Source organism: Phoenix dactylifera, chromosome 3, assembly GCF_051530095.1.
Source record: "Phoenix dactylifera cultivar Ajwa chromosome 3, Ajwa_hap1_PhDact_Kaust_v1.1, whole genome shotgun sequence".
In the NCBI taxonomy this organism is placed as follows: Eukaryota; Viridiplantae; Streptophyta; class Magnoliopsida; order Arecales; family Arecaceae; genus Phoenix; species Phoenix dactylifera.
This window is the reverse complement of record NC_143192.1, coordinates 44,936,354-44,963,886: the sequence shown is the minus strand read 5'-3', so window position 1 is coordinate 44,963,886 and position 27,533 is coordinate 44,936,354. Positions and strand designations below refer to the sequence as shown.

At 38.6% G+C, this 27,533-nt stretch overlaps 2 protein-coding genes across 2 annotated transcripts; one reads left to right on the top strand and one right to left on the bottom strand.

Annotated features, from left to right (window-relative positions):
- The first annotated feature begins 543 nt into the window (after positions 1–543).
- Positions 544–13,962, top strand: LOC103708488 (protein FMP32, mitochondrial). The gene is made up of 7 exons (XM_039121350.3): positions 544–1,227; positions 1,315–1,446; positions 1,534–1,593; positions 12,582–12,658; positions 12,757–12,813; positions 13,510–13,576; positions 13,666–13,962. Exons 1-7 carry the CDS (start codon positions 1,054–1,056, stop codon positions 13,783–13,785), a joined length of 687 nt encoding a protein of 228 aa, XP_038977278.1. The 5' UTR covers positions 544–1,053; the 3' UTR covers positions 13,786–13,962.
- Positions 13,963–23,772: 9,810 nt separating this feature from the next.
- On the bottom strand, positions 23,773–27,120 carry LOC103708487 (cytochrome P450 84A1-like). The gene is made up of 2 exons (XM_008793428.5): positions 25,981–27,120; positions 23,773–24,644 (listed from the first exon to the last, which is right to left on the bottom strand). The coding sequence occupies exons 1-2, from the start codon at positions 26,899–26,901 to the stop codon at positions 24,012–24,014; spliced, it is 1,554 nt and encodes a 517-aa protein (XP_008791650.4). The 5' UTR covers positions 26,902–27,120; the 3' UTR covers positions 23,773–24,011.
- Positions 27,121–27,533: the final 413 nt, after the last annotated feature.

The window sequence follows — 27,533 nt, the reverse complement described above, 5'->3', positions numbered from 1 at the left end:
AGAAAGAGAATGTCTGAAAAATACTTTTTGCATTTTTGGTTGATCATGAGAAAGTGATAGATTTTTAGAGTGCTCATGTTTTGGTTGACTATCCACTTTTCTGGAAAAGTTACGTGTAATTTCTATTATACTCTTAATAAAAAGTAGGTTTTTAATGCCTCTTTAATGCTGAAGGATCTTTTTGGAAAAAAATAAAAAAAGAATAATTTTCGGTTCATAGAAAAATAATTTTTTTATGTTTCTCATGGAAATAACTTTCTCCTGAAACATGAAAATTATATTTTTATGGAAATACAATTTTTTCGTCTTTCCCTGTTGAAAACTTTAACCAAATAAGAGATATCTTATTATTTTTTTTCATTGGCCATATTTTCGCTCTCTCTTTTTCCGCAAACCAAACGAGCCCATGATAGTAAACTATAGCAAAACTATCATTTGAAATTTATTAATTTTAATTTGTCACATCCTTGCTGACATAACCACGCACACGCCCCAAAAAAATAGAAGCCTTAAGACAGACGAAAGTTTACAGTTTACTAAATAATGCAAGTACGAAAAAAAAAATACAATCAATAAAGCCCGAAGGAAATGAAAAACGGGCAGGCCGCCGAAGGACACCGGACATCCCACCCTCGAGGCGGGCGCGGAGGGAAAGGAGGACCAACAAATATTTTCCTTAAAAAAAGGAACTAGAAAACATATTTTCCGCGAGGCGAGTCAAAAGAAAGAAAGAAAGCAAGAGGCTGGCAACGCGGGCGAATCCTCAATCCGGTTTCCACTCCACGCCGCGGCGTTTTCCATCTTCCATCCTCTTTCCTTGAAGGAGACGAAACAAACGCTTATTAGGGATCGTGCGACAAAGGTCAGGCAAGGGCGAAGGGGCCGGAAGCAAACTGAGTGGGGAATATAAACAAACAGATAGAGGGAAGAGAAGCCATGTCTCCATGTCTTGCTGCCCAAGAAGCCATCGAGCCCCCCACCAACATCTGATGGGAGTTTGCAATTTGGATTCATAACAGTTTGTAGAGAAAAAATCTTCCTCGCATCCCTTCGATGTCTGCTGCTGCTGCTATTGCTTTCAAGAGAGGAGGATCGCTTCTCCATCTCAACCGAAGCCCTCGATGGGCTCCATTCGCTGCGAGGAACGGTAACACCCTTTCTCGCCCTATGTCCGAGCTAGCCAAGTCCAACGGAAAGCGAGCGTTTCTCGTCGACACGTTAGCGCTGGTATGTTCATCCCCTTCCCCCATTCTTGGGTTCGGATTCTTTTTGATGCGAGGTGCCGGTAATGGAATCTTGGTGTTTGGGTTGCAGGTGAGGCGGCTGGAAGCGGAGGGCGTGCCCTCGAAGCATGCGGAGGCCATCACCTCGGCGATCACTGAAGTGTTGAATGATAGCTTGGAGAATGTGGCACAATCCTTCGTCTCCAAGGGAGAGATGCAGAAGGTCAGTTGTTTCGAACCTTTTGCAATATTGAGTCCATTGTTTGGAGTCGGATGCCATGCCTGTTGAATGTAATGGGATGATGTGCAGAGTGGGATGATCCAGGATGCCAATCTTTCCAAATTCAAATCTGAAGTGAAAAGCTCCCAGGTACGGATTTGTTCCGTTGCGACTGCGGTGATAAAATAGATACTTATACTCGATATAAAAGCATTTTTGTGGTTGGTAGCTGAGTGGTGTACTGAGAAAGTAGCAAAAAATGCCATCGTTTTCCCAAACTGAATAAAGTATTGAAAACAATGCTTGATGTCATCTGAACCATCCAAATGGCCACCTGTGATAATCATATTGTGGGCATATAGAAGAAGCGACACAAATCCCAGAGTTGTTTTGTAAATGAACATGGATGTACCATATTAGTTCAAATCCAAAATTCTCGGACAAGCATATAGGGCATGTTGAAGCCTACTGACTGTGTCATTGACAAGGCAACCCAAGGGCAGTACCATAGAGCAATGTTGCTTGATGATCAATTCCATATTCAGGGCCAATACTTAGCTACTAATCAAGCTTTACACTTTCCAGTGGATCCAAAAAGTTATGTTTTTGATTTTGCATGCCCATTTGCATTTTACTCTAGATCAAGGTCTACCACGCACCGTATTGATTGTCTGGCAGCATGAGTCGGTATGGGCCCGCGCCGTGTCATGCCGTGCCGGGCCTGTACTGACATAGGAGACCGTGGGAGAGAGCAAAAGAGAGAGAGAGCGAGCGGGGGAGGGAGGAAGATGGAGGGAGGCCGGCGGAGGGTGGTGGCGACTGGCACTGGTACGGGTGGGCTTTACCGACCCTCCGCCGGCCTCCCTCCCTCTCCTGCTCACTTTTTTCTTTCTTCTCTTTTCTTCTCCTTCTCCTCTGGCGTCGGCATTTCAATTTTTTTGCCGGAACCATTCCAGTAAGCCGCTAGTACGACTCGGGACGTCCCGAACCGGGTGGTTCCGGACGGTTCCACCAACCTTGCTCTAGATTTAGTTGGGCAATCCAGTATGAGTTGGTTTTAAGAAGCAATGAGCTCTGGAGGCATGGCATACTATATGACAGTTACAACCATGGAGACACATGGGCCTCTGCCTGTCACAGAGAGGGCAGTGACCTCTATTGTAGGATCACTGATTTTAGGTAATTGTAGTTAGAGATGGGCCTCATTTTGGTTAGAAATGAACTTAGAAAATCTTGAGGTGGCCGATATATAACAACCCCAGTATGTAGAGAGAGCTAACACTTCTTTATGTTTGTTTAAGTTCTGGTGTATCAGTGAAAGATAGCTGTCCTATAGTCAGTGAAGCACTTAGATGAATATTCGCTATTATAGTCAAAGCAAATACAAGTTCTTGGAAATCGCTTTTCTAATATGTTTAGGATTATAAATTTTTTAAGAAATCAGAATGCAAATGCAACAAATCTACCATTATCTAATGGAAAATATGAAGTTGGCCATCTGAAACTGGACTCCAAGAGTGAACTCCCATGGGACTCATTTGCGTAGTCCTATAAATATGTTATTTTTTCTTTATATGTAAGAATCCCCGACAAATGTCTCTTAAATACAGTATCTTTCTCTCTCAATGAAATCCCAAGTGAATTAGTTATCTCTCTCAAATACTCTCTCCCCCAGCTCTACCTCCCCTGTTTTTCTTTTTCTTAATACACATGTAGAGCATGTGTAAGATACTGGTATGTGTAAGTGTGCAGCAACAAGTATAACATGGTGAGTGTTTCATCCCATAAAGACAGTAGTAGCAGGCCTCCACAAATCAAAAGGAGCAGAAGAAGCATACTCACTAAGATTAAAATGAAGAGCAGACTTGTAGCTCTGCTAAAATATAGAACACATATTGTGTTGAAGCAACGTCAAGTGGGTACCAAATCATTAAGGAATGTGGTGTGAATGAAGAACAAATGGTTGGCTTTATGTAATGTCCCAATTTACTTCCTAGTCAACCAGTCCTGCATGCAACAGCCTAAGGGCAAAAGATCAATGGTGAGACCTTGTTTGCACAACTTTCTAATGGGATCCTAAATTGGTTGAAAATTTTGGAATAAGGAACACACCAGAAAGAGTCCTTTCACTAGAGTGAAGTTTAACAAAACCATCACAAGTATCAAAGTTTGGAGAAAGCCATCAACAGTCTGATATTAGTAAAGGGGGAAAGATGCCAATGAACTGAAAGTAGCATTGCATTTCATGTATCTAGAAACACCAAAGTGAAAAAATATCCATCCATTCAGAAAATACTTTGGTGAGTGAAGAGGGAAAAAAGGATTAGATGAATGAAAAAGAAGGAATGAATTTGACATGTCAGAAACACTGAAAAATCTTTCCATCCGAATATGTACTAGAGTGTTTGCTTGATCATGTCTTTGCACAACATCCACAGTAAGTGGATTAGAGCGTAGAGGTTGTAGATGGTGCTAACAGAAGATTCATTTAGAACAAGGGCTTCTGCAAACCTCTATTCACTAGAGGATCTTTGTTAACCTTCACGTTTTCCATTCTGGGCAAGTTGCAATTTTTGACAACTTGACAACACAATGATACTTGCAGATGGAAATCAAAAAGAGACTAGCCCTTTGTTTCATCATATCAATTTCCATTTCCAACTTATTTGTATGAATAAGGTTGTTTTCTTGCATCTTATATGAGAAATTCCTCAACTCCTTTTGTAATATTAAATTTCTTTAACTGCATACTTATTTGATATTTCTGTTCTTAAAAATTGTCAGTATTGTTCATTACTTTTCGCTTGTCACATGCTATCAGAGGCTTTTTGCTTTCATGATGGTTTCTAGAGAAAAGATCACTGGTTGTTTTGTTGCCCTAAAGTTTAACAAAGATGGGTTGAAAAGAGTCGGGAACTGCAAAGAACAACTATTAAATACTAAACTAACATTGATGTGAGTGTCAAATGTGAAAAGTGTTAATTTGCATTCTACCAACAATCTGTTTGACTATAAGGAAGCTGAAGAGAGCTTTAGATGTGATCTTTTGTGATTAGATTGGTTTTGAGCAAATAGCGGGTCGGATAGAAAAAATTATAAGAAGAGGAGAAATAAACACGTGTGCTCAAAGGAGGGGTGTAAAGGTGGAAAGAAGGGGAACAAATGGTTGAAGAGGGGTCTATGAAGTCTGGGTAAGCAAGGGTTCTGTTTTCTAGGGAGAAGTTTAAAAGGTGTTGGTTGGGATTGCCAAAGTTTGTACCAGAGGCTAAGGAAACAAATAAGTTATGGTGATGGTGTTGTATAAAAACTGTGCAAGATGCTAGAATTTTGGCCTTTGCTTGATTTGGCAATTGTTGTGAGTTGCTTTTGGTAGAGCAAAATCAGTTACAGTGGATTTGAAGAATATGTTAATCATAAACAAATAAATAATGATGGAGAGATTGTTGCGATCACGAGCAGCCAGAAAGCAGTATTGAGCTCACAATTTTGATACCATGGAAACTGAGATAGATGGTGTATTTCATAATAATTGTCAGCAATAATTTACTCTTTATGAGTTCCATCAGATGTACATGGCAAAGGTAATATGTAGTTAGTAGCTATACATGGTATCTAATACCTCCTATACTATCAGCTACTTAAAGGTATTTTTTGACAGTCATACATGGGAAGGTACTGAAGTACTGAGTATTAACAGCAATGTACATGGTACATTAACATCTGTTGCCCGCGTGTGCTTAGGGGGAAGGAGTTGGAGATTCCTTCACCGTACTTTTCATTCAATAATTGTTTTAGGATTTTAGTCAAGGAAGAATAATTATTAAATATTGTTGAATGTGCTTAATGTGGTTTGGAAAAGTTTTAACTTCTAACCAACAAGCAATGAATTTAATAATAGTTTCATGTTAGATAGATTGTTTGGTCTAGAATAGGCTAGCGTTATTCTAAGGTCATTGTGAAAATTCCTGTTGGCCTGAATTGGATGAAGGGATCAAAGGGGCAAGGGATGGATTAATTCTTGATGAAGGCTAAAAAGAAACCAAATAGCAATATTAACTATATTCGTGCTAAAAATTGTGCACCGGTAAATGTATTTTGTGTAGAAAACAAGAGAAACTTTTAAAGCTGTCAATTAGAAGAGAGAACGTTCGTAACAGGTCAAGACAGAGGGCCCTAGCAGAAGTGTTAAAATTTAGAGGTTGGGACGGGGAATGTGGAGCCAATGGGTTTAATGAGAAGTCAAAAGCCAAACCTTTTTGGGGGGTGTGGGGAGGCTAACTAAATTATGTAATGCAATATGAAGACTTATAACGGTTAAAGAAAAAGAAAAACTGACAGTCTTGTTATTAATAATTATTATGAAACTGTTGTTTGGATGGAAGTAGGCTTTTTTTTCCCTGGAGACTTGAATGGTGATTGTTTTGGACTTGGTTTGGTGAATGATCTATGAGATGATGAGGTTTTGGTTACTTAATAGTGCACAGATGATCAGATTTATGAAGGTTGGTGGAAAACCAATATCTTTATTATCTGTTTTTAAGAAAAATGGACCTTCAAGTTGTAGGCAATTAAGCATATGGACTTAATGAAAAGGATCTTCTTCTACAGATTGAAAATTTAATTCTTTTTATTTTGGTTAAAGGATGATCCACACTAAGTAAAAAGAAAAGAAGCAAGATTTATTGTATATCATAAAAAAATGTAATTGACCTTGTTTTCTTGTCAAACAAATTTAGTTGTAGGGAGGAACCTCCTACGGCAAAAAAATGATTTTCCATAAGTGGGAGTCTTGCCCTTCTTTTTCTTTTTTTTCTTTTTTTTTCTTTTTTTTTTTTTGCGATCTGAGCTTTTTAAAGCTCCCTTTCCTTGATCATATTATGGTTTTCTTGGACTTCATAGGAGAAAATCAGTCTCCTACTTCATTTAAGTATGTGCGAACATGGTCAAAGGACCTCAATCTTGGAGAAGGTATTGGTTTAGAAAGTCCAGGGGAGTGATTTATTGTGGGAACAGAATTTTTTGAGGACATTGACCCATGCTTGAAACATCTTCTATAAAAGGTTAATGCTTTTGATGTGAAAGTGGAAGAACAAAATCTTTCTTAGAGATGAATTTACTAGAAAATCAAAAATATCTTTTCAAGAGTACATGGAGTAGATAAGAAAATAAGAACAAGCGTAGTGACAAATATTTGAAACAAATTGGCTAAAAAATGGGCTATACATATAAAGTTTTTTTTTTGTTTTAGGTAAATAGATGGACGATAGTATTATTAGGTAGATTTTACTTATTGTTAAGGGGTTGAGAAGGTGCTTGTATACTAATTTTTTGACCTCTTTGAGAGGAGATAGGGTGGGAGACTAGACCTAGATGCTTAAAGTTCAAAATGAGAAGGGGATTGATTCTAAAGAAGTGGGAAAGGCAATGTTTAAGATGGGAAGCAAGAAGTCCCAAGGACCTTTATTTTGTTTTTTGTCATTGCCATATTAGATATGTCGGCATGTTTAAAGCATTGTTCTATAATTTGGCCCAGATTCTGATCTAGAAAGCGTAGATATACTTAAATCACATGCCATGCCCATATATATACATATAAGTTATTGATACTTGTCTGATACTTGCGTTTTAAGTATCCAATTTTTCAAAATTAAAATGATACTCTGGATAATTTTTGGATATACTCGAGATACTTTTTGGATACCTTTAAAAATAAGAAGGGGTCAATTTTGTAGTTTATGAAATCGATTTTAAAATATGAAGTTGGATTAGTTTTTAGTTTTGCAAAATTAAAAAGCTCTTGTTTCGAACGAAACAGGAGATCCGACCGCTACCTTCGCCTCCAGCCCAGGCGCCAGCCTCCGCCGGCCCTCCTCTCTCCCACCCTCTCTCCCTTTCTCTCTCTTTTCCTCTCTTTCGTTCGCCCTCTCCCCCGCCTCCTCTACTGTGTCGATACAGGCCTGACACGACACAATACCAGCCCATACCGCCGGGCAATCAATTTAGTGTCCGGTACCGGCACAACAGACCATAGTTTTATTTGTATATGGAGCATTTGTAATAGAAAAGTGATAAAGTCTTACAACTTATTTTTATATAAAATAACTAAAAATAATATACCCTAACATCTCTTACCATAACATATCCTATTGGTAACTTATGATAGCATTGATGATGAAGAGAACTTGGACTTGGATAATTGTTTGCTATAAGTTGAGATCAAATTCTAATCCTAAAGATTAAGGTAGTAAATATTATATTTTTTTAATTTTTTATTTTGTTCTAGTACCCTTAATGTGGTTGGACCTTGATGGGCCGAATCCAGGTTGATTGGATGAGTAAAGTGGTTGACCCACTCGGGCCAATGAGTTGTATGGGGTTTTAGGATTTGCGAGTTTGGGAGTGACTCAATCTGCAGTTTTGTCTGGGTCCTAGGTTGAGCAGGTTGAGCTAGTCAACCTGCCTTGGTCTCAAGATGGCATTTTCATTGGAGGCTTCCACCAACCTTTGAAATGCCCACCACAATTTAGATTGGGAAAGATTATCATGATTGGTAAATGTAATATTTTATCATGATCAGCCAAAAATTTTTCGACTTCAAAGAACAAATAACACAATGATTTGTTACTCTACCTTTGTCTATGTTAGGAGGGTGTTTCGACATGATGGGCCAAAATTTGCTGGATGGAAATGGAAGCAATGGTGATCTAGTCCATTATGGAGAAAAACATTGGATATTTATTGAGCACGATATAATCAACCAAATAATAATTCTTATATAATCAAGACTGACCACTCATATACCTGATACTAGAATCTTAAGAAACAAAAACTAAATCTATCCATACAAGTGATAAGAAGCTTCTGCAATACACACACACACACATATGCCAATTATTTGAGAAAAAAAAAGAAATAACGTCTATGTTGCTCAATGTTTTAATAGGCCATTGCAGTATCTAATAGCTAGGAAGTTCCATATAACCTAGATGCATTCTGTATATGTATACTTTTTTTAAACATTAAACTTCAGAAAATAGATGATATAAATAGAGGAGCAGGATCCATGAAATCACAGTATAGAAAGAAGACACTTCAATGAAATATTGGGATTTAGGATGAGATCAATTGACAGTTGGAAGGAAATTGTATTACTTAATTATATAATTAAAAATCTTTAGAATTTGAAATAGATTTTCAAGTTAGTAACTGCTATTGATTTTTTTTTTTTCTCGGGGGGGGGGGGGGGGGGGGGGGGGGGGGGGGGGGGGGAAGATATCTTTGGACATTGTAAAAGAGAACTGTTAAGGAAAATTTGATAAACAGCAACAACAACAACTAAGCAATGACTATTAGTGGCAGTAAGGGAGGAACAGCAGCACTAGCACGAGGAGGAGGATGGAAGAAGTGGAGGGAAAGAGGAGGAAGAGTAGTAATAACAAAGGGAGTGGTGGTAGGAGGATAGATGGTAAGGGGGGAGAGGGGTAAAAAGAGGTACGTGAGAGGAGCAGCAGCCAAGTATGAGGAGTAGGGAAGCATGGAAAAGAAAGGAAGAAAATGGAAAATGGTGAAATCATATACCATTGTTACTGCTTGCCAAAGGATCGTTCCAATGTCTGTTACTCCCATATGCCGGAGCAATGTTCTTGCTACTCACCCTTTCCCGACAAATTAGAACAACTTTGCCACTTCCTTATCATCTCTTCTCTTCTCTCTTGTTCATTTGGGTTTTGGGAGTGAACAAACAGGCCTTTGGCTTTCTTCCTGCCTAAGCTTATTTTAGGACTCAAAAAAGAAGCATTCAAACCCCAGAGTTGAAGTACTAATAATAATTATATTCTAGAAGAATAGTAAAATATTTGTCTTGCATCATCCTGCTAGTGTCAAAATTATGTTTCCTTGCTGTTAATGGGAACTATAATGTGTTGGCAATACATCTTGTCACTGTAAAGCTTTCCATTATTTTGTTCACAAATCTTGATGAACTAGATCATGTTTATCATTGTTTGGTGTTTCTTTTCAAAGAATTAGAACAAGCCTATTGGGTGAGTTTTTGAAGACTCATCCTAAATAAGATTTTTCTATATTGGAAAGATTGCGACAGCTTCTTAGTGCTGACAAAAATTGAATAAAGGTTGAAATTGGCATCTCATTTGGTATTTGGACGTATTTGGACATTACCATTAATTAATGAATTGCATAAACTATGTGTTGGTTTTTTTTGTTGACCATCAATTAAATGGTGCATATTTTGTAAAAACTTCATAAAAAGAATGAAGAAGGCGAGGACTACATTGCCTCATTATCATGGAGACTTCCATTGCCTTAATAAGTGATGAACTAAATGGATTTATAGAAGATTGGGACAAAGGAAAATGAAATTAATCTGTCAAATTATTTTAGGTATCTAGGCATTCCAATGAGAAAACCATCTCACCCGTGTGCTACATCATGTCATAAGCTTTGACATTTTGATATTTTAATAAAGAATTTTATGACTCGCTGGAAGAAAATAGAACTTGAAGACATTATTGATGCATGCTTGTGACCATACTTGATAGAGATGGATTGGATCAGTTTATTCCTGAAGCTGCAATGTCGTAAGGTGATGTGCAAAAGAGAGGGGGGGGGGAGAGAGAGAGCTAGGAGTACACGTCCTAGTTTTCACAAGAAAAACACCTGAACTCCAAGAAGCAGCATGTTTTTAATAACTCATCAATCTCAATCATGTAAACATAGTTACAGCTTTCAAGGAAAGATTGGGCAAGAACCAAAAAAGATTCATTTAGACAATGGAAAATATATAGGCCTGGTTACTTGATCCCAACAATTGTTGAGTAAATCCAGGCCATGGATTGAATTTCAGATGTTACTAATATTTTTTTTTGTACATCGCAACCAAAAAGTACACAAACATGACCTGAACCCTTATACTAATTCTGTGGTTATTTTTTGAGTTCCTTATTCACAGTCATGATGACTTGTCTAAGAAAACTTGCAATTAGAAAGTTTGTGTGTCAAAGTCTGTTCCAGGAAGCTATTGGATTTCCTAAATGGCTGCGTATCCATTGAGTTATGCATCTAAATAGGCCAACAACCTTGGGATATCTGAGAGTTGCAGGTATTATTTGCAACACTTCCAAGAAGGAATTCCACTCTTTTCATATTATTTTAGCAACAAAGTTTTAAATTTTGGTTTTGGATCCTTTTCTGGCCAAGCTACAACAGATGTTTTGGATAGCATTGTAACATATCCTATTTCAGCTGCACAAGTTTGAAACTGATGTTATCATTTGATAGCTTTTCCTATTATATTATTTTTAGTGTAAAATCTACGTTGTGATAGCCAATTGTAATTTAATTTAAATCGGTTTGATCGAATGCCATTTAAATGTCAAGTACCTGTCAACTGACAGATGGTAAGATTCCAAATTTATATTCTTTATTTTATTTCAAGTTTCTTTCAACTGACAGATGGAATTTTCATAAAGGTTTTGAAGTAATATTTCAAACTTTGGTAGCAGGGCTTGTATTACCACCTTGCTAGTATGATATATTATGTTCCTGTATTGGCACATGGTGCACTATTGAAGTTGGCACAACAAATAGTAAATGTGTTGTTGGGGTGTTTGTACCGATGAGCCCTGTTCAGTACTGGTGGCCTAGCAGGTTGGTGCAGTATGTCCCATAATTGGTTGGTGCAACAGATAGTAAATATGTTGGTGGGGGGTTGGTATCATACTACTTGAAGTGTTGTTTTGAGGAGAATCTGTTTAGGAGATTTGCACTTCTGTTAGGAGAAAAATTGGTTTTTTTTTTAGAGAAAAATTTGGTTACATCAGGAAAAATTAGGAGATAATATCCTATTTAACATATTTGCTAGACCTCTCTGTGGGGCAAGTCAAAAGAGGAGCATTATTTTTATTCTTTGTTTCTATGCATCAGCTGATTCAGATATGCATGAGGAATCAGCTGTTGCTCAAAGAAAAGGAAAAGTGATGTGCATCCCAAACTAGCTAAATGTAAGGTAGAACAGGTCAGATTGTAGCAATCAGAAGGTATGAAGGACCAAGGTAAAGCACGGATTAAGTTTAGGGGTTTCTTGTTACCTTTCGAAATCTTCCTTGGAGGGTTGCCTGGTAGATGGATGGAAGATGGACTGAATCAGATTGAGATTCATATAAAAGGTCATATGCTACTAAATGATAAGGAAGTAGGATTCTGCACAAGATTTCAAAAGGTGGCTGACGTATACAAGCAGTCAAGGTGCTGCTTATTACCTAAGCAGCATTGGCTGCTTAGATGGGTGCCTATGTGGTTCATATTTAAAAATTCGTAATAGTAGATCAAAGAATAGAAAAGTAGAAACATTTCAATTAAAATGCAGAGGAAAATTAAGAAAAATTGTAGAGGAGGTGGAGGGCCACATATTCAGGGCATTGGCTTTTGCATTCACTTAGGCACCTGCCATGTCACCTATGCACAGAGGTGGCCTATACACTGTGCAGAGTGCTCTGGAATGCTGCATACCCATGTGCGGCTAAGTAGACTGCTTGTCAAAACAGTGGTTCTATGTTTTTTAATATATCCTTTTGTACGGTAGAAATGTTTCCCGGCTGCTCAATCAAATAGCCTATAATTGGTTTGTTGTTATAGGTGGCGACAGGCTTTGTAGGATATCCAATGGTATGCTGCTGGTATGGTGACTGGAATTTAATGAATGCTTTGACTTGAAAGGTTTTCTGCTTATGTTCATGTACAGGACTTAAGCTTCTGCCTTATTTTCACTGTTCAAGAACTTGTGGTTCTACTTCTTTGAGAAGACATCATATTTTAATCCAATTCTTGTTCTACATCTAGATCTTAATATGCTTTACATATTTTTCAAATCTGATGGAAATGAACCATGTTTTGATCATGTTTGAGAATATACAATCAATGTGCCTTTAAATATTTTATCTGTGCAAAACTTGTATGCTTCTCAAAGCATCAGTAAAAGTAGGAAATTTGTTGCAAATGTGCTCCTCGTGAACTGTTAGCCAACGCAAGAGAGCTAATATATGCAGTCTTTTAGACGATTTATTAGTTCTAGGATAGACATTCAGTGACTACTATAAAGTAATTATGTTATCTGGATGCAGGAGCACCATTTTTCTTTGTTGCAACGTGAGACGGAAAAACTTCGAGGTGATATTGAGAAAATGCGCAGCGAACTTAGGTCTGGTTTGAATTCATGTTAAAAAAATTAAATGTTATTGCTCTATATGAAGTATGAGTAAAAGCATTTTCATGCCAAGTTCCATCTTTCCGAGACAGGTATGAGATTGACAAAGTTACTGCTGGACAACGTTTGGATCTAAACCTTGAACGAGGGTAAGGAAAAGAGGAACGCCAAGTTTTCATGTATTTCATGGGTTATCATTTCATCCTGAGTCATGTTCCTGTTTTATCTTCCAATATTCTTTGCTTTTGCTTGCAGTTGAAGGCACAATGGCCATATTTTGGCCATTTAATGAATGTGAATACAATTAAAAGAAATGTATTTGTATTGCCCCCCCCCTCCCCCCCCCCCCCCCCCCCCCCCCCCCCCTTATTTTGGTGAGAGGACTGAAGAAATTTATGTTAGGGTGTTAAATATGATGCGGACAATCTGGATCAGAAATTCATCTACCACTGGGCCACTGCTGGCCCAGCTGGAATCAGTTTCTGCAAGATTTCCGAAGATCAAGTATAAAAGGATGTAATCTTATCAGGTTTAGAAATAAATGGCATGCTCTTGTACAGCAGGCACTTGTTATCTTTTTCAAAAGCAGTTCCAGCTTTAGATCGGTGGGTCCAACCATCCAGGTTAATTTAGTCATTGTGGGATTGGTCTTGTTTGTTTTGTGGTAGACCTAAAACCCATTTGAGGGTTAATTTTGATCAACTTGTTGATGCTCCTAGTACTACAAATCACAACTAGCATAAAAAATTATGACGGCTTAATCTAGGCTTCATTTGTATAGATTAATATTTGCCCTTTTTTAATTATCCAGAATATGTAATTTTGTATATAACTAATGAGTGCAGGCGTATTCGTGATGAGCTAGCCAAGCAGAGTGCAGAAACTACGGATCTCACTACGAAGCTTGACCGGGTAAAGCCTGTTAGAAAATAAATTTACATAAAGTAATGACTGAGTTATAATCTCTTATTAACAAATGTATCTGGCAACATTGTATACAGGAAATTCATGCATTACGGGCTCAGTTAGAGGCAGCAAAATATGATGTTATAAAGTACTGCATCGGTACTCTTGTTTCAATATCTGCGGTTGGCCTTGCTGTTGTCCGCATCCTGATGTAAAAACAACTTTTTTTCATTGCCAAATTGAATTTTGCACCACCAAAATGCTCATTATGTTCAATTTTTTACTGATATTGTTCTCCATGATGTATCATTTGGTGGACTGATCTTATTTTTTCTTGGAAATTGTAGCTTGAGGTTTCATTATACTGAATTCAGTTTATGTTACTTGGTGCATATTTTGGAAATGATGGGGAGGTCACTGTTTTCATGAAAAGGAAAAGAGAGGAAAAGAACTCCCTTCTCTTCTTTCATCTTCGGTGGAGAAAGTATGGTTTCAAAGGTCTAAAAGGGAAAATTTCACGTTTAATCGAATTTGTACAATAAATTTTGTGTTGGAATAATCACAATTAGCTATAAAGAGAAAAATGAAGCGCTTGATGTTCTGTGTGACTTGAGCAGCCAAGGTTGAAGAAGATCCACACAGCTCTTTAAGCTGGCCTTGCCAAATAGGGAGTCACGATTGATCTGGTCAGCCGTCCATCATCTGAAGTATCTGGTGAGAGCACAACCATCCATTCTGTTAAAGCATTTCAATTACCAGATGGGATCGTAATTACCAGACGGTGGACAGCATCATAGTACACCAAATGCTTGTTTCCTTGGATAAGAAGAGAAACTGGTATGCATATACTTTTTATGTGATGCTGCTTTCAGGTCACTGCATGCAAAATGTACGAGAAGCTGTTCCTCCGTTGCTTTTGTCGGACCACCGGGGCTCATTTACCAGTTCAAATTGCATAGGATGAGGGGGCAACAGTGCTCGTCTCATTGATGAAGGCACTGCACTAATGCAAAAGTTTGTGATACGAAGCCGAAGGTTTCCCTTAGAAGCACTCCATTGGAACTCGCAGCACCAGCATGCAGTGATTGGTGGATTGATGATAACATGGTCTTTCAGGGTTGGGGATGTATCATTTGCGCGAAAGAAGGATTTACCTTTTTTTTTTTTTCATGCCAATCCACCGTTAGATCAGCTACTGATCACTTTGAGGTCTGTGCAGATAGATGAATGATAAAAATTCGGAGATGCATTGAAATTTGTGCTGTGGGTGACCCAATGATGGCTTCGCATGCAGGAAGGGGAATCCTTCTTTCACCCTATGTGACCCTCATGTATCGCACCAATCCATGACCGTCACGGTGGACTGGTGCCATGAGTAGAGAAATGAGTGGTGCTGGGAAGCAGTGCTCCTCTCTCCCACTATATGCTTTGAAGGGGTAGGGAACTGCTACCCCCCTTTGTAAGAGTGGCTTTATGATAGGTAGGATATCTTTATTCAATGAAAAAGATGATATGAACCCGTCACCTAGAATTTGGTAACCCTTTTGGGAAGTCATATTATGGAACAGAACAATGCATGGATCTTATCGCTATATTTCGGGGCACATCACTTTTTAAAAAATAAAAATAAAAAAGTAGGAATGACTTGAAAAGAGTTTCTTGAAGGCAAGGTTATCAGGAAGCAAGAAAGAAATCGGCTGGTTTGCATTCTGATTTAGTGCAGTTGCTCTGGGAACAAAGGTTAAGCTGATGAACTTGGCGACATCTCTGTCTCGAAGCCAGAATTAAATGATAATAAGTAATAGCGAAGATACTTAGGGAAAACAATCCTCTGATTCCTGATCTTACTTCTTTGTGGCCTAGGAATGTTACTCAAAAGGCTAGACCCTACTTCATACACCCAACACAATGTCAGGCCTCTTTAAAGGACCGGACCACATGACATACACCAAACAGAGATGAGTCACAATCTATTTGTTCAGAAATGTATATACTCATTTCAAGTTTGTTCTAAGAAAGTCTCTAAGGGCTCGTTTGGTTCGCGAAAAAAGAAATGAAAAAAATGTGGTCAACGGAAAAGTAATGAGATGCCTCTTGTTTGGTTGGAGTTTTCAAAGAAGAGGCGGAAAAGTTGTATTCACATGAGAATATGATTCTCACATTTCATAGGAAAGTTTTTTCCATAAGAAACATAAAAAATTACTTTCCTATGAGCCAGAAATCACTCCATTTTTATTTTTTCCCCAAAAGACCCTTCAGTATTAAAGAGGCATTAAATACCTAATTTTTATTAATTGTATAATATGAATTACACCAACTTTTTCAAAAAAGTGGATGGTCAACTAAACATAAGTACTCTGAAAATCTGTCACTTTTTAATGATCAACCAAACATACCAAAAATACTTTTCCAGACATTCTCTTCCTAAGAATCTGCTTCCCAGAAATCATTCTTAGAAGGGAAAATGCTTTCTGCGAACCAAACGAGTCCTAATTGTAGAATTGTTTAACATGTATTGTCAAGGATCAAAGACAAATTCTCCTGCCTTATGATAGTTACAAAGTCCCACCCCTTGAACATTAGGCCTAATATAAATGGCCATCTATGCATCAATAATATATCGAAAACTCGGTAGAGAGACGTCTTTAAATTTCTATGGATGCAGCAGGCTGCGGAGTGCGGACCCAAAGCATAACATCACATGATTGATGCCTTCGGGCTTCAGTAGCCTTGCACTTCCAATTGTTGGAGAAACAGTCCTCAACCACTTCAACAATGACCTACTGAATTTAAAAGGCACACTGGCGGTCTCAAATTACATTCACAAGTTGGCAAAATTTGTAGCGTTATTAAACTCCCCTTGCCTCACACCCACCGGAGCCTGACATCACACTGCTATTGGCTTGGTAAGAGTCGTATTCATGTGGGTCCAACTCAGAATACACCACTGGAATTCTCATTCATCGAAAGCCACGATGAAGGGAAGGGGAGGAAAATGTTTTCCCATCCACATCATGGGTTGGCCAAAAGTCCAAAATTTAATTTGTCCGGCACTGCCTCTGTCGGAAAGCCGACGTGCGTCATCCAAGATAGCATGTTGCTTGCCTGTCACACTGGGATTCGTCGGCTGCACAAAATTTTGGACCGCTTCAATTGTTGTTATCAAAGTTGAAACTCGTAAATCAGAAATAATAGCATTAGAAAATCTTTAACCGTGTTGCAATCACGGTATTAGGATACGTGATGCTTGGGGAAGTGTCAACGTTTTCCCTAACCATTTGGCTCTTGCCTTCTTGGGATTTATGAAGGTGTCCAATGTGCCGTCCAAGTTGAACCATGAATAGTCCTTGCTTTGGTCTTCCTTTTTTTTCTTAAGCGTGATGTCCTACACGAGAGTGATGGAGATATGGTTCCCCAAGGCTGTTAGATCCGGATAATTTATTTGTATGTGCGGGCATTCTCGAAAGGTAGCCTTGTCCTCGATGAGGCTCGCAAACAAATTCTAGTGTGGTGAAGGAGTACCTATAATTGATCAAGTATCTAAGATTTTAGTGGAGAAGCATGCTAATGCGTGGGGTTCATCTAAGAAATTTATAAATGCTATCTCTTATTGTCCAACATCTCATGACGTAACGAATTAAGAAGGTCCCCTGCATGAAGGAGGATTAATGGATAGCTAGTAGCTGAGTTAGTTAATTGGTTTACAAGTTTTAACTAATAATTTGTCTCAACATCAAGAATTAAAAAAAAAAAATACATATGGAAATATCATGTCAAAGCATATCACAAGATTCACTTATATATCCGTTTCTTTATAAGATCGTGTGGAATCTCTAATATAATGTAATATAATATGGTATGATATAGATATGATATGTGGTTTAATATGATAACAATAATGCTCATTCTCATCAAATTATCAAGTACTAGTAGTCAAATGAATGGTCTTATCATCAAAGCAAGCGCATGTTTTATACAGTAATAAATATACACACGTAAACGTTGTGTTTGATTCATCAGATACTTCCCTATGTGCTAAATAAACAACTATTTTTGGTGGAAATCTGAATACATGTTCCCATTATATACACACACACGCACACGACTCGTACATGATACCTTTTTTTACATTTTTTTTCGATTTAAAACAAAAAAAGGCTGCTGATGGAAGCTATGCGCGAGCCTGAGGTGGGATAGCCATTGGCCCTATCACAGTAAATGCTGCGCCGTCACCCGTTTTAACTTTTAATATTCAACACTCTTTATTTGGTTAAAATTTTCTACTTTTGTTCTATCATATCCATATGCTTGTTTGTTTGTGTTCCTGGGTTAAATAATGTCAATCCATATCTTTTCCTTATCGTTAGGCAATCTTATTCTCACCAAACCCAGTATCAGTAAAATATCAACAGAAAGGAAAAGCTCGAGATTTGATTCATCAGATATCAACAAAAAAAGGAAACGCTATGAGTTCGATATATTCAATCAACAATAATTCTACTATTTCAGCAACTTTTTGGACTTTGGGAGGATAAGGTGCAAACCAATGAGCAGAACTCCAACAATAATAGCAATTATTCATTAGACGTGTTGCCACCCTAACTTTTGTCACCTCAAAGTGAACTTCGACAATAATGTGTTAGCAGGATAAGACAGAGGTGGGACAGAGTTCGTGATTCGAGATCACAATTTCTACCTGATTGCTGCGGAAGGGCAATGCATCCGTGATACGGCAGTTATAAGAGCGGAGCTTAGGGCGGCATGGGAGAATATCACATATACGAGATATATTCTAGGGGCTGGTGAGATCACCTTGAAATGAGACTTTACCATGGTGATTAACTGGATTCGAAAATGTTGCGCAATAGACTGACGGTCATCCTCTCATGTATAATAGGAGGCGAACAGGACGGCTGATTGTGTTGCCTCTTTTGCTGCCTATCACTCCAAAAAGGTCTCATGGACATAGGTAGATGTTGTATTCCCTTCTTTAGGCCACATTTTATATCTTGACTCTGTTAGTTGTACTCACGCCAGATTAACGTGAGCGATTGTTTTACCAAAAAAAAAAGGTTGCGGTGCTTGGCTGCAGTTTGACAAGCTGTAATTTGTTGGCTTGCTACCGAGTCCAAAACCACCCTACCCTATGGTAAGATAATATCATTTGGAGGAAAAGAAAAAATTACTTCCTTCTCTTGGGTCCATGGTTACATATCCTAAATACTTTTTAAAAAAGTTTTGAAATACCAACTTTTCTTAGAAAGTTCAAGAAAGATGTTGCACCATCACGTTCAACCGAATTATATGCTATTTTGGAAAATTTACCTGCCCTAAAAAGTACGCATCCGGCATGGACCCTCATCGCCAGTACCTCTACTATGAAGAGGTGTCTATATACATGCACACTTTACTAGTGAAAATGTGCAAGTAAATAGGGAGTACAATTAATATGGTTTATATTGCTACTTCGTTCATTTTTGATGTAGGGGTCCCTATAGTTAATATACAATTAGGCATAAATGTGTTTTAGTTATGTGCTAAAAAAATATGCTTACCTTTTCTATTCATCAAGTTTAAAGGTCTTAAGATTATATTAGATAAACATGAACTTGTAAAATATTTGCCTTAATTTTAATGCGAGCAGCAGTTCTCATATCTTGTCAAAAATTGGTATGCTAATTTGTTTGGCTGATGATTGGAGTCTTTCCCGGCATGGGTTGCATCCGATCTTTATTCTGCAGAAAAAAGTTTGTATAGCTACTGGTTGTTGATCCAATCTAGGAGAAGGAAAAAAATCATTCAACACTTTCAACTTAATCTCTCAATTAGAAAGAAATTAAGAAAAGTAGCTAGGGTCTAGATCTTATTAACCAAGTTATAAGATCATTATTTATTTTGGTAAAACCCACCCATATATATATACAATCTGGGTCAAACTCTTCTACTAATTAGAAGCAGCTTCAACTTTTCTACAATATATATGATTAGTAAAAATAGTTATAAAAAAATCTAAAATTATAGGAGTTAGATTTTGATTTCTAAATTAATTTTGCCTGCCTTCATCTCATATAATTCTTTCCGAATTGAAAGATATGCTTTCTTCAAATCCATCTGAAAAGAAAATTTTTGATTTAATTTACATACATTGTGGACCAAATGGTAGATTTTGGTTCTAATAAATAAGTGAACGGAAACATTGCACAGTTTGAAATCGAAGTTACTCATCGGCTAAAAGATTGTTCGCATTAAGAAGAAACTACTGGACCACTGGTCATGCATTAAAAAGAAGAGTAGTTATTCTCCGTTTTTGGCAAGAAGATTCAGAATTATTTCACATACCAACCCGGTCGCCCAAGCTGGTTTTGATTTAGGCACTTACTCTCGCCTAACTAATGTAATTTACAAGAACGCCTACCTTTTAACTTAGAACAAATTAATAAAAATTAATGGAAAAGATTTAGAAATAGAAAACTATAGGATAATCATTTTCAGTTCTACATACATTTGAGATATTGATTAATCTTTATATTATAACAAAACTTTAAGCTAACAAAAGAAACATTAATAATATAATAATAATACAACATAAACTTGAAAAAACAGATTAGTACAAGTCCGTCACAAGATTGCATTTCTTTTTATAAAAAATAAAAAAATTGAAAAAAGCAACGATCACCACCTAATATATATAACAGTATTTTGCATTTAGTTACCATCACTCCTCAATAGCAAGCTGATCACATGACAATAAAATGAGATTATGAGATACAATAGACAGATGGCTGCCTCCTAATCATTTGTTAGAAGTGTGGCATTCCATCTAGCGAGCTATGTAAACTAATTAGCAAAGTACCATCTTCTTTATACTCATAAATATCGTTTCTAGAAACTAATTTCGGACATTAAGAATCTAACACCTTTTCAATTGCAGGCACACCTAGCTTCTCAGCTAACTTAAATTAAGTTTCAATCTTTTGAACTGCCCCAAGTTCAAAGTTGGATTGCCGACAATTTTTTTGGGATGTCAATCAAACTTCCGTACGCCGTTAGGCTTAGAAAAAAGGAAAGTTGGATGGTCGAACGAGCATGGCTCTGTAGCTATCCCCTCCCCACTTCCCGGGAGCGCATGGGTCGCGGTTGAAGTCGGGTTGGTGCGTGGAATTGACTCCTCCATCGGCCACTCCCGTTCACGATTTGGGGCGTCCATCCATCCAATCGCCAGATCAGGTACTCCAAAATACAGCACGCGTTTGAACGAGGTGGCTGAGCTAAATTGACTCCAAGATCCATGCACTCCTTTGGTTTGCTTTGCTGAAAAAAAAAACATCAATTTTTTATAAAATTAATATTTAAATATATAATATTTGAAAAAGTAATTTTAGCATGTCTTATTGATTATGAAAAAACAAAATATTTTGAAGTGAAGCTATTTTCGTAATAAAATTATATAAAATACATGTAATGTCTTTAACAAAGAAAAAGTTCTCAATTTGTTCTAGCTAAAAACTTGATTATTTTTTTCAAAAAAAAAAATCACATCAATTTTGGACGGTGAGAAAGATTTTTTGTTTTTTATGAAATGTAAAAAAAAAAAAAAAAAGCTACTTTTCGATCTATTTTTTGAAAACTTCAGCCGAACAGTTCGGCATTAATTTCTCTATCTTTTCATGGACTATACTTTTCTCCTCTCTCTTTTCCTGTGAACCACGTGAGTCTTCCTACATTTTTTTTCCTTATATTTGGTGAGGGTACAGGTAAGGAGCATTATAATGAAATAATGCCGAGGTACGATAACCATGCATTATGATGGGCGTCAATAGCTGATGTATACTTTAGGCCACTCGCTTGGTATGAACGCTACGTAGCCGAAACACGAAGTCCTGTAATTTTAGGCCACCGGCCTTCCGATCCTCAAACGTCCCTATCTGAGTCTCGCGCTTAATTTCTTTTTCGCCCCACTTCAATCTCAATCTACATCACAGTGTGACGATACCCTATTGCCATGGCAACATGTAAACTTTTGTAATTTGAACCATTCCACTCCGGTCTCAATTATGTCGTTTCTGGAGGCGATCCGTCCACAAAATACATCATCCGCTGGCGGCTCTTGTAGGCGTCTGATCTATCTCCTTAAAAAAGCGGAAATTTTCAGGTTCCGTGTGAATGAGGCATTGCTCTTAGTACGTTCAATCACTTTCAACATTATCTCATCTAATGCAAGGATAAATAAGATGAACTGAAAACCAACCGAGATACAGTGTAGCAATTGCATCCATCCCGGTGCTGTTTGTAGGAGGTGAAATGCGCAATTTTTCTGACAAGATTTCATTATGTTTTCGCTTTAATTCTTCTGAGACAACTTCTTTACGGTTAATTGATAGTTCGTCCATTGTTGCCCTAAAATGTGAAAAAGAAAATCCTAATAATTATCATATTGAGGTTCTTTGTCAAGTCCTGATCTTTTTAAAAATCTGTTTGCCATTATAGCATAGATAGATAGCGGCATTTTCATCCCTTAGTGATGCTTTTATCTTTTAGTCGAAGAGAGAGTGTGGTTTTATTAAGAAAGGGAGTGGAACCATCATTTTGGCTCTTCTTTTCTTTTAAGTAATTTGTTTCTCCATTCAAAAGTTTTTCTTTCTTTATCTTTGCTTGATTTAATTGATGTTTGCTCGTATCTCAGCCATAGGTTAATTTGAAATTGTTGGTTCATGTATTCATGGCTCTACATGGTGTTAGAGCTGGTTTGTGTGTTTGTAGCTCGATATAGTTAAAGAGCTTCAAATAATTCGCTATGCGATGGTACAAATGTATGAAGTTTTATTTTGGTTACTCAATTAATGAATCATCATGGCTGATGCTACTACCATCTTTCATATTGGAATCAATATGCCCGGATTCACCAACATCAATATGGCTGCTTTTTGCTACCACCATCAATCTCCGTAAATTGAAAAATACTTGCTATACAATTTGGAAGTTTATAATCAAACCATATTTGATCGAACGATGTTTGTGAGTTATCTTAAAAGAGTCAGAGGTGATACCAATAGATACTTTTAACAACGAGCTTGTGAGAAGGAAGTGAAGTATAAAATCTAAGAAGATGATATGGATAATTCATGCTACAATAGATAGAGAAAATTTGTCCATATCTAAGATATTGAGAAGTCTAATAAAACACGCGATATTTTTGAAGCTATCCACTCACGATCCAGCCAAGTAAGACATCTCAAATAAAAGTTACCTGAAGAGTGGATTTTGGTTTCAAGCTTTCCCAAAAATCCAAAAGAAGAGCAAAATTAATTTAAAAAAAAAGATTTGAAAACAAGGAGCTTGATCAATGAGAGGCTGGATCGAGTTCAGAAGAATTTTTAGAGTATGGCAAGGTTAATCAATTCAAGGATCAATCAAGTCCAGAAGAAGATCCGAAGTAAGAGGAGTTTGATCAAATCGATTATATATCAAGTTCATACAAGATTATGATTGGAGAACTAGTTGATTTTGAAGTTATTCATGAAAAATCAAATGATTCTACAGTCGATCTAGTCATAGAGACCCATGTTAAGAAGTCAAATCATATAGAAAAGTCCTATGCTAAAGATATCCAAGCTATAGATTTTTTTGAAGATTTAGTCTGTCATAAGGATGAAAAACTCACTAATTTTAAAATAGTTTCATATTTCAAGCAATAAGAAGATATGCATGGCATGGTTGATTCATATAGTGCTATTTAACAAGGCTTGAGTGCGCTAGTATTACTTTTGAAGCCACTTCAGAGTGTCAACAGTCAGAAACCAACAGTTTTGTGAAAAGCAGTAGCATTATTTTAACCCTTCTTTTTTTTTGAGCAATTTATTTCTCTCTCCAAAATTTTTTTTTCTCTAGCTATTTTTGCTTGATTTAATTGGTATTTATTCTGGATTCTGGCCAGCATGTTTAATCTACTTCGGATAACTTGCCGTCTTATGGATCAATGGGTGGAAATGAATCCCTCCGCATGCGATGTTTTGCAAAGGAATGCCATTTTAGTTTTGATCGTAGAAGCCTTGAGACTAGCGGACCTAACTAGACCTAACTAGAATAACAGTAGAGAAACCATGTTTTGCACATGATTACTTCTCTCATAAATACAAGGAGATTGGTATAATTGAGGGGAGTTGTTGGTATAACTGGTTGAGTATTAAGTTGCCGGTGCAGTATCAGTATAACTATTGTATATATTGAAATAATATATTCGAATCCTCAGACGAATACACACGTATATTACAGTATCCTAAAATCCAAAAAGCTTTATTGCGTGGACATAGGAAGATAAACCACCGCCACCTTCCCAACCTGGTCTATAGTTTTTCCCTTCTCCCTCTTATTTCAAAACCACCACCAAATTAAGATACGACGAACCTGGAAACATCGACAAACCCTACCACAAAAGTGCTGCTCAATATAGTGCACAAGTGAGTCGTGGAGTGGGCACTGCGGTGAGCCGGACCGCCCTAGGCGCGGTGAGCCCAAAGACATCCCCCATGTCGAGCTCGCTCGGCTTCATCCCATCCGGCAGGGCCCAATTGAAGCAGTGCAGGAGCTGCGCCACCGCCAGCTCCAGTGCGTGCAGCCCCAGCTGCATCCCCGGGCATGACCGCCGCCCCGAGCCGAACGGTATGAGCTCAAAGAAGCTCCCCTTGAAGTCGATGCCCGTGCTGTCGCCGCCTGGGGCGAACCTCGATGGCCGGAACTTGTCAGCGTCCCTCCATGCCAGTTTGTCGCGGCCGATGGCCCAGGCGTTAATCATGACTCTTGATTTCTTGGGGATCAAGTAGCCGGCGACCTTGCAGTCCTCGGCGGTCTCATGGAGGAGGAGTGGGATAGGGGGGTGGAGGCGGAGGGTCTCTTTGATGACACACTTGAGGAAGGGGAGCCTGTCGAGGTCGCTCTCGTGGACTTTGCGGTCCAGCCCAACCAGGTCAGCCAGCTCTTGCTGCACCCGCTTGAGCTCGTCGGGGCACCTCATTAGCTCTGCCATGGCCCACTCTATTGCCGAGGCCACGGTCTCCGTGCCACCGAACATCACATCCTGCCATTTAAATGAACTCGTTTAGATGAAGCTGAGAGATAAGGTACGCAAGATCCTGCTTGCTTGTTAATAAAAGAAAAGAAAACGGAGAGACAGTGGTTTTGGTTTTGCAATGAGTGAGAGACGCGTATCTTTAGAGGATGGAAGCTTGTTAGGGATAACAAAAGTGATTTAAGGTGACAAGGAACCTGCCAGACCTGTGATCTGGTGAAGTTTAAAGGCCTGGGAAGGAGACAAAAGCTGATGTTGGTTTAGAAGAAAATGTTACTTCCATCTACCCGGGTCGATGTGGTGCCGTATTGAGAGGGAGCATTTCCTTTTAAATCAGAAAATGACACCTGAGACTCTGAAATTACTGATATATAGGGCTCGTTTGGTTCGCAGAAAAAGAAAGAAGAAAAATATGGTCAACGAAAAAGTAATGAAATGCTTCTTCTTTGGTTGAAGTTTTCAAAGAAGAGACCGAAAAGTTATATTCACATGGGAGTATAATTCCCATATTTCATGAAAAAGTCTTCTCGATAAGAAACATGGAAAAGTTACTTTTCCATGAGCCACAAATCACTCAATTTTTATTTTTTTTTCAAAAAAGGCCCTTCAGTATTAAAGAGACATTAAATACCTAATTTTTATTAAAGGTATAATAGAAATTATACATAATTTTTCTAGAAAAGTGGATGGTCAACCAAATATAAACATTCTGAAAATCTGTCACTTTTTCATGGTCAACCAAACATGCCAAAAGTACTTTTCCAGGCATCCTTTTCATAGAAATCTACTTTCTCGGAATCATATTTGTAGAAGGAAAAATACTTCCCGTGAACCAAACGAGCCCATAGACGAGAAAGAAAACAAAAGAAAAGTAGAGTAGTTTTATTTTACAATTTCCATATCCCTGCTATATGAAATTAAAGAAATTTTTAAAGCCAGAACTAGGGTTAAAGTCCCGGATTTTGGAGGCTAGTCAGTCAACGAAGGGAGCCCCTATCAATTTAGTAAAAGAAATAATGAAAGATAGGGGGGCATATATTAACGAGAGAGAGAGAGAGAGAGAGAGAGAGAGAGAGAGAGAGAGAGAGAGAGAGAGAGAGGGACATGCATTTTCTTACTTAAAACGCAAGGATAGAAAATCTTAGCACGAGGCCAATCCAGATGGTTCCTCTTGGAATAAGGATAAGTTACTAGTAATATTATTATTATATGGCCTAACAAAGTGGTTTTTGTATGGAGCAAGAAATGTTAACGATATCATAAGCGTAATTATGCTTGAAAAAAAATTTTAAAAAAACTTAGCAAAAACGACTAGTGATGAACAATAACCATATTGGCAACATACCATGATTATTGCCTTGATGTTATCCCTGCTGAGCTTGAGGTTTCCGTGGAGCTCATCCTTCTGATCACCACCTTCCTTGCTAACACGAGAATCTTCGAGGAACGCAAGCATGTCGTCGACCATGTCGGCGTCCTCCGCGTCTGTCGCCTTCGGGTTTGCCATGTGCATGTCGATGATGTTGTCGATGAAGCAGTCGAGGGCGGCCCGCGCAACCTTGAGCCTCTGGTTGATGCCGTGCGGATCAATCCAGCTGAGCCAGGGGATGAAGTCCCCGATGTTGAACGCCCCGAAGAGCTTCGAAAACTCTTGAATTATTGAGATGAACTCGTCCTGGTTCTCTTGGCTCTGGGTTCCGAAAGCAGCCCGGAAGGTGATGTTCTTGGTGAGGTTGAAGATGAGCTCGCCGAGGTTGACGGTGGTGCCTTTCCGGTCAGCGACGGCATGGATCATGGCTTCGATCTCTTCGCGGACGGCGGCCCACGACTCGGCGCGCTTGCGGCTGAAGAGCTTCATGACACACAGCTTGCGCATCTGGCGCCAGAAGGGACCGTAGTGGGCGAAGGCCATGTCGGCGCGGTCGTAGGTGAGATAGGTGATGGTCATGGTGGCCGGCCGGTTGGAGAAGACGTTGTCCTGCACCTGGAGGACTTCTCGGGCCATCTCCGGCGTCGACACCGCGAAGGCGTGGAGGTAGCCGAGGCGGAGGTAGCAGAGGCCGCCGTACTTGTCTGCGAGCTTGGCGAGGCCGCGGTGGGTCAGCTGGTCCATCATCAGCATGTTGCCGATGATCGGCAGTTGACGAGGCCCCGCCGGAAACGGGAACTTCCGCCGGCGCCTCATGGAGATAACAAACAAGAGAGCTAGAGGTATCAAGAAGAATGATATGAAGCTCATGGTTGTAGACTCTTGCAGCCATTCCATAGCTTCTTTTACTACTATACTACTTTTCAACTACTACAACAACACTCACGAACACAATCAAAAAAGGAGACAAAGGGGAGCGAGGAAAGGGGGAAGGGATAAGGAGAAGCTAAGGAAAGGTGGAGAATCTCTCTCTCTCTCTCTCTCTCTCTCTCTCTCTCTCTCTCTCTCTCTCTCTCTTCTCTCTATAATGACCCAAAGGGTGTTTCTCTTCACTGAGAATGAAAGGGAAGGGGGGAAGCAGCATATATAGTTTTTAACAAACTTGCCAAGGTGGAAGAGTAGATATGTGAGAACAGCTGGGAGAATAGATAAGGTATATTGGAAGTGGTTAATTTAACATATTTGTGGTCATTTTCCTTTCTCTTGATGGTGCTTCTATTTCTATATATTTTTCCCTTGCCAATGTTTTTATACGAATGGCACACTATTACTTTTCATTTGCTGATTAAGAAATTAAGCCAATTCCAGGTCCAAGTGACGGAACGAATGCGTCGTGGGTAATGACCAGCGCTTGGCGGAATTGGGCAAGTGGGTGACCAGCTTGTCTAATGGCTGGTCGGACGAATGCACACGTAGCGAATGGGAAAGGGGTTCGGTTGAAGAAGATTTTGGGCCCTGTGCTAAATCTC

What these genes read in the sequence shown, in the direction of transcription:
- LOC103708488 (XM_039121350.3), top strand. Translation starts at nt 1,054, where the DNA reads ATGTCTGCTGCTGCTGCTATTGCTTTCAAGAGAGGAGGATCGCTTCTC. An exon ending in TCGTCGACACGTTAGCGCTG is followed by an intron (nt 1,228 to 1,314) that starts GTATGTTCATCC and finishes TTTGGGTTGCAG; the next exon opens with GTGAGGCGGCTGGAAGCGGA. An exon ending in CCAAGGGAGAGATGCAGAAG is followed by an intron (nt 1,447 to 1,533) that starts GTCAGTTGTTTC and finishes GATGATGTGCAG; the next exon opens with AGTGGGATGATCCAGGATGC.
- LOC103708487 (XM_008793428.5), bottom strand. Translation starts at nt 26,901, where the DNA reads ATGGAATGGCTGCAAGAGTCTACAACCATGAGCTTCATATCATTCTTC. An exon ending in ACATCAAGGCAATAATCATG is followed by an intron (nt 24,645 to 25,980) that starts GTATGTTGCCAA and finishes TTTAAATGGCAG; the next exon opens with GATGTGATGTTCGGTGGCAC.